General features: G+C 25.0%; 3 protein-coding genes across 3 annotated transcripts; 1 reads left to right on the plus strand and 2 right to left on the minus strand.

The window, feature by feature from the left end:
- Nucleotides 1–12: 12 nt before the first annotated feature.
- On the minus strand, nt 13–2,193 carry EHI_155760 (uncharacterized protein; the record flags this gene model as incomplete). Its single annotated transcript, XM_650671.1, has 1 exon — nt 13–2,193. The coding sequence occupies one exon, from the start codon at nt 2,191–2,193 to the stop codon at nt 13–15; it is 2,181 nt and encodes a 726-aa protein (XP_655763.1).
- A 384-nt stretch (nt 2,194–2,577) lies between these two features.
- EHI_155770 (uncharacterized protein) lies at nt 2,578–4,747 on the minus strand (the record flags this gene model as incomplete). The annotated part of the gene is made up of 2 exons (XM_650670.1): nt 2,578–4,612; nt 4,662–4,747. The coding sequence occupies 2 exons, from the start codon at nt 4,745–4,747 to the stop codon at nt 2,578–2,580; spliced, it is 2,121 nt and encodes a 706-aa protein (XP_655762.1).
- Nucleotides 4,748–5,996: 1,249 nt separating this feature from the next.
- EHI_155780 (dephospho-CoA kinase, putative) lies at nt 5,997–6,611 on the plus strand (the record flags this gene model as incomplete). The annotated part of the gene is made up of 1 exon (XM_650669.1): nt 5,997–6,611. The coding sequence occupies one exon, from the start codon at nt 5,997–5,999 to the stop codon at nt 6,609–6,611; it is 615 nt and encodes a 204-aa protein (XP_655761.1).
- Between the last annotated feature and the right edge of the window lie 447 nt (nt 6,612–7,058).

A 7,058-nucleotide genomic window follows, 5' to 3' on the forward strand; every position in this document is an offset into this window, starting at 1 on the left:
TTCATTTAAATATTATGCTTCATCACTCATATCAAGTATTTCTACATCATCTACATTTAACACTGAATGAGTTGTTGGTTGAGCCATTTTTTGAACTAAAATATAATCTTTAGGTTGTTTTGAAATTGTTTGTTGTTCTGTCTTATCATTGTCACCATCATCTTCAGAACTTGAAGAAGTTAATATCTGACTTGAAGAAGAAGAATCTATTCCACCACTTTGATTTGTTTTGCAAGAATCACTTAAAATAACTCTTGGAATACTTTCTTTCATTTCTATTTCTGTATGTTCATTATAGATAGGTATTTTATTGTTTTGGTCATTCTGATCTGATGAATTATCAATAACATCTTTTATTACCCTTGGTTGGACAATAGACTCTTCTTTTTCTACATTACCATTTATTTGTTTTGAATCAATATCATTAATAGCAACAGGATTAGATTCTGTTTCTACTTGTTGATTTGATTCTTTCTTTTGATATTTCCTTACATCGTTAAACATTTGTTCTAATATATTTGGATCAACCCCTCTAATAATAACATCTCCAGAAGCAGAATTAATCATTGTAATATCACCAATTTTTCTTACATTTAAACCATTCCTCTTATCAACATTTTCAGTCATAGTTCCTATAATTTCACTTAAAATAGTAAGTTGTTCAATATTGTGTGTACTATTAGTTGCAAGATATCTATTTTTAAATACATCAACCATTTCTTTATCTGGAACATTCATTTTATCTTTTTCTTTTGAAGCAACTGCTCTAAATAAATGTCGTTTATTAAATTTATTAGAAATTGATTGGAAAATAATTGACTTTACAACATCATCTAATCTATCTTTATCTACGTATCGAATTAATGTCATTGATGATAAACTAAGTGGAACCAAAATAAATAAAACAAAAATAGGTGGGATGATAATAAGAACATGTTCCCATGTATATACACTAGACCTTGAATAAAATAAAATATATAATACAATATAGATTGCTTGTGTAATGGAAATGCATTTCATTACTAAATGTAAAAATCCATGAGAATTAAACCATAATAACCGTTCAACTGTTGTATGATATGGAGAGTTATAACATGGAACCCACCCAAAATATTTATGCAATAAACCTTTAATTCCTGTTGGTGGTTTTGGTCGTTGAGGAGGAGGAACATCCCTAATCCCATAATTTAATGAAATTTTTCTTCCTTGTAATTGTAAAGATCTTCTCATATCACTATAGTCTTCTGACATAGAATAACTTTCAGAATGTTCTTGTGTTTTTTCGGAGTTTGAAGGATAATTACGATCGTCATCAAGAAAATTAACTACTGGAAGATTTACTGTTGAGTGATGTAATTTAACTAATTGACTCACTACACTTCTACATTTTAATGTTACAATAATACAAATAAACAAAGAAAAATAACCAATGCAGTGAAGAACTGCTGATCCAATATTTGGATTCTTCAAATGTAATGTTGACGTCACTGCTACTTCTAGAGTAATAGCATATAACCAAATTTTACCTGAAACATGAATGTGGTGACAAGCCAATCTTCTGAAACAACTAACAATATATCGAGCAAAATTAAATGAGGTTGGTAAACCTTCCATAATAATAAATTCTTCTTTCATGATATTAAATTGATATCTTCTTAAAGCAAATTCAAATTTAATCCAATAAACAATATTAAGATAATTCCATTTATTATTTTTTAATTGTTGCATTTTATGTAGAAAATTTTCTTCTGAGTTTTGATATCCAAAACGTTCATAATATTTCCAGATTTTGTGATATATCCATGACATAAAGATTACAAATGATCCAATAACAATTAAAAAAACTGCTATTGCAAATAAAGTAATATGTACTACTTCAAATATTCCAAAAACATCTGCTTCTCTTTTATTATATTGTTCAAAATTATGAGCAATACATCCATATAACCCTGCAATATCAAAAATTACAAAACAGAATGAAACAATACCTAAATTCATAAGTTCATGATATAAATGTTGAATTAACGATAATATATGTTCTTTCTTACTAAAATGATGTTCAATCTTTTCAGTTATTTTTTCAATAAGAAATGACATCAACCCAAGTGCTATAAACACTACTATAGTAAGTATAAAATTTTCTCCTGTCATTAAGTTAACTTTTTCAATAAACCCTGATTGTTTTAATCCCATGTGAATATTAATTGATTATTTCTTTGTTTTTTCTTTCATAATTTATTGGACTTCCTATTTTTGGTTTATTTTCATTACTTCTTGAAGAAACAAGAAGTAAGAGGATGATTATCATGATTGAAAAGTTTTTAATTTAAATAAACCAATAACCACCCGTAAGAAAATTTATTGAGATGACGAAATAAAAACTAATTTATATGTTCACTATCTTTCAATGAACTAAAAAAATTATTGATAATAAAATTTATTTATAAATGAATATTAAGGAATTTTATTGATTTGAGTATTTCTTGACAAAACCAATACGTTTGTCATTTGTTTGTTGTTATATAAAACGATATAACAATTTGATTAATTCGTACAGAAGAAAAGAGTCAATTGCTTTTAATGTTCTTTAAGTTGACTTGGAAAGAGAGTAGGAAATAATGAGCATTTTGTTGTGTAATATTCGGTAGCAATTTCTTTTGAGTCATTGAAATACAAACAGAAATCAATGTCATCAAAATATTTCTTTAAATCTTCTATTTCTTCATTAATTTTATTGAGAGTATTATTTAAGTATGTTGTTGATTTTTCTATTAATGATAATGAAAGACAGATATCATTCAATTCTTTACAAAGTATTTCATTTGTTTTTAATAATGAATATCTCATTATCATTAAATCACAAACAAATTGAGGTGCAAAATCATTTCCATATGACCTTAAATAATCTTCAAACCTCTTTAATAAAACAATAGTAATATGAGAATGAACATATAGAATTAATGGAGAAGAAACAGTTCCTAAACATGACAAAACTAAATGCATTCTTGAATAGAACCTTTCAGTAATATATGATGGATTACTAACTGTTAAGTAGTATCCTTGATTATAATCAACTTTTTTCCAAACAATATTTTTAACAATACCAAAACCATATGACTCCATTGATGCATCTTTAAGGAAAGGAACTCTTAAATTCATTAAAATAGTATCAAAGAAATATTGTCCCGCTTTATAAGATAATCCTGTTAATGTTTCTTTAATAATGATTAATGAATGATAAATATTTCCTTGTAATGATTTTGATTCTCTCAAAACTTTTGAACAACATTGGTGAATAAAACAACAATAGCTAAGAAATTCAAGTAAAAGTTCTTTAAATATTGAAGGATTCGTTTTATTTTTTTCCATTTCATTATTCATTTGATATAGTTCTTCATTTAAATTTTCACTCCATGATATAAATCCTTCACCAAACACCTCTTCTCTTTTTTTTTCTAATGTAAAGATTTCTGGATTTTTATTAGTACCATCTTCGTTATATATTTCATCTAATTCCTTTTGAATTTGCTCAAAACAATATTCAAATGATTGGACAAATACTTCTACTGCTTTACAATCAACAAATGCATTAGACAATTCTTTTTGAGTTTTAATAATTCCTGGTTCAAAAAATAATGTATTTAAATTAACTTTAGTTTTTAATGCATTTGGTGGTAATGTATGTCTACTTTGAAACACTCCAAATTCTCTTTTCCATAATTCTTTTACAACAACATTAATTCTTCTATTTAATGGAATAAAGAAAATTGAATCATAAATTAAGTCTTCTTCTTTTCGTTCTTTTTTTAAATTAACTAATTGAATTGCAATTTTTTTTACTGACTCAATATTTTCTAATGAATTAAATTGAGAAATAATTCCATCACCAATTTCCTGCTGAACTAATCTTTTCCATTGTAATAAACTATCTTCTATATTATCTTTAAAATTAAGGAAATAATCATTTGTTTCTTTATAAGTACTGTTATATAATAATTGCATTTTTCCTTCATTATCTAAAGTAAAATATTTCCTTACAAATAGGTATGTATCTAAAATATAATTATAAATATCTGGTAAACAATTACTTGTTTTGTCTTGTAACATTGATATTATAGAAACTCTTCTTTGTAATAATAAATCTTGAAGTACATCACTTAATCGTTGGTTAGTATGTTTGACATAAACAACAAAAGCTTCAATCACTTTATTTTCTTCTTTTTCAATTAATGAACATCCAAATAATGTTTTAATTGTTTCAATAATATCTTTTTCTGTTGATAATATAACTCTCATTCTTTTACTGAGATATGAATTATATCTTTTATTTGTCATTAATATATCTTTTGTTTTCATAATCTCATTAAAAGTTATAGAGGCTCTTAAATATTCTTCATTTTGTAAATAGTCTGAAACTGTTTCATGTACCATTAAAAATTCTAAAAACTGTTCTTTCAATGTTTTAGGAACTTCAACTTTCTTTTGTTCTTCAATTGGTTTTAATTTACCCATTGCTATACTTACAATATTCAATTGGTCAGAAAGAAAATGTGAAATTTTTGATAATTGAATAACACTTTCTGAAGTTCCTAATAAAGTACTATAATTGTCTCTATTTCATAAAGACTTTATTTGTAACATAACATTAATAAAACACAAACGATACCAATTGCTGTAACTGTTTATTTGTTTTTTCAAATTCTTCTTTTTTAATTTTTTGATCAGTTCGTAATGAATTTAGTTCCATTCAAGTAAAACTGGTTTTCAAGATCATCTCATAAATCATTTTATTTAAATCTTCTTTTCCATCTCAACTTTTCAAAAAAAAGATTTATTTCTTCTCAGAAATTGATGTTAAATGGGTTTTGCATTTATTATATTAACAATGGTAAATAATAAAGTGTAAAACTTTTATCAAAACAATTATAATTTTATTGATTTGAGTCAATAATGTTAAAGTATTTTTATTTACTTAAATCTCAACTTTAGTTATAGGGAGAGGTGGAAGAGATGGTTATTAAAGTTTAATAAAGAAAGACTTTGTTTATGATGTTGTTGAAGAACTTAATTTATTCATCGGTTTAATTCTTTTACTATAAATTTTCCATTTATGATACTATGTAAAGAATTAAGCATGAACGATATGGTTTAATCAATCAGATTAAATAAAGAATTAATAAGAGACTTGTTATTTTGATGTTATGGTAAGTTTAAAGAAGAATGTGACACGAATAAAATGAGTATGATTGAAGTTTTTGTATATCTGGTTTAGGTGAAAAGATAATAATTATTCAGAATAATTATTTGATTTGAGTTAGTTTAATCTTATTTTATTCGGAATTGAAAATAAATAACTCAACAAAGACTTTCTTTATAACTACACAAATAACAATTAGTTTAATTAGATAATTATTAGAATTTTGACTTTAATAACATTCTTCTTTTATGACTGATTAAGATGAATAGTAAGAGATTATGTTAGTGATTTCTTGACGTAAAAGTAGTAGTAAAATATTAACATATAAATAATGTAGTACATCACTATCATGCATTATACTCACATAAAGAATTAGTTGGGTTAACAACATATAATTTGTGTATGGCTTTTGAGTATTTCTGGTATTCTTTGTATAAGTATTGATAAATGGTTAATAATCAAATGAAAAATAACAAACAGAATGTATACTATTAATGCATAGACTTAAATAGTAATAAGGTAAAATTATACTTTTTCTTCAATAATCAAATAAAAAAATTGACATTAACAATGTTTGGTAAAATGAAAGGAGTGCTTTTTAAGAAATAAAACCAAAACTTTCAACTCTTTTGTTTTTGCTTATTTTTCATAAGTGTTAGTGTAATATTAACAAAAATTGAAATAACGATTTTAATTCAAAAATATAATTTGTTATTAATAACAAAAAAATAAAAAACTGTTGTAAGTAAGTAGTATAATGTTCGTAAAATTAGAGATATAACTAAAAAACAACAGAACAATGGTATTTGTTATTGGTATCACAGGGAGAATTTGTAGTGGGAAGTCAACCTTGTCTAAAACTCTGATTAAAAGGAAGATTCCTGTTATTGACTGTGATAAGTTAGGACATGAACTGTATCAAAAAGGGTCAATTGTTTATAATGATTTTATTAAGTTATTTGGAAAAGAGGTTGTAGGTGTAGATGGATCAATTGACCGAAAGAAGTTGTCAGAACTTGTCTTTTCAAATCCACAAAATGTGAAGATAATTAGTGACTTAACATGGCCTGCCATATACACATTACTTCAAGAACGAATTAAGGTATTGGAAAAAGAGGGTCATCCAATTGTTGGAGTTGAAGCCGCATTATTGATTAGAGCAAATTGGTCAATTGTAAATGTTATCTGGGAAACTAGAATTGATGAGGCAGAGACAATCAAAAGACTCAAAACCAGAAATGGATTGAGTGAGGAACAAGCAAAGAAAAGAATTCAATCACAACCAACACAAGAAGAATATGATAATAAGAGCCAGGTTCAGATTAATACTATGGGAACCATTGAAGAAACTGCAACACTCATTAACAAAGAAGTTGACAAATTATTAGAACAATTAAAAATTACTTTAAACTAAATAATGGCATTCTATTTATTTTTTTTGGAAGAGAGGTTATTAAACTTAGATAGTAAACAAATCAAATATAAAATAATAAATACCAAAGGATAAGAATCATAAAAAAATTCATATATACATCAAAAAGACTTAGGACTTAGGTTTTAATCGTTATTTTTTATGGTAACTCAGATTAAAAGAATTTTTATATTCACATTTTTATAATTTGTGTGTTAATCAGATAATATTGGGAAAGAGAGAATTTTATGTATTGAACAATAAAATTAGTTTATTTTTATAAATTATTTATTTTTATAGAGAATTTATTATGGAATTTTGGTTGTGAATCAATTATTTATTTTTATAAATAAGTAAATAAAGATGCTAAGGAAATGGAAATAAGTTTCAAAGATATTTTGAAATAATTGTTTTCAATAGTCATTAAAAATTCATTAATAATTTATTAAT

The sequence above is a fragment of the Entamoeba histolytica genome, genomic scaffold (genome assembly GCF_000208925.1).
Source record: "Entamoeba histolytica HM-1:IMSS scf_1104750518611 genomic scaffold, whole genome shotgun sequence".
NCBI lineage: Eukaryota > Evosea > Mastigamoebida > Endamoebidae > Entamoeba > Entamoeba histolytica.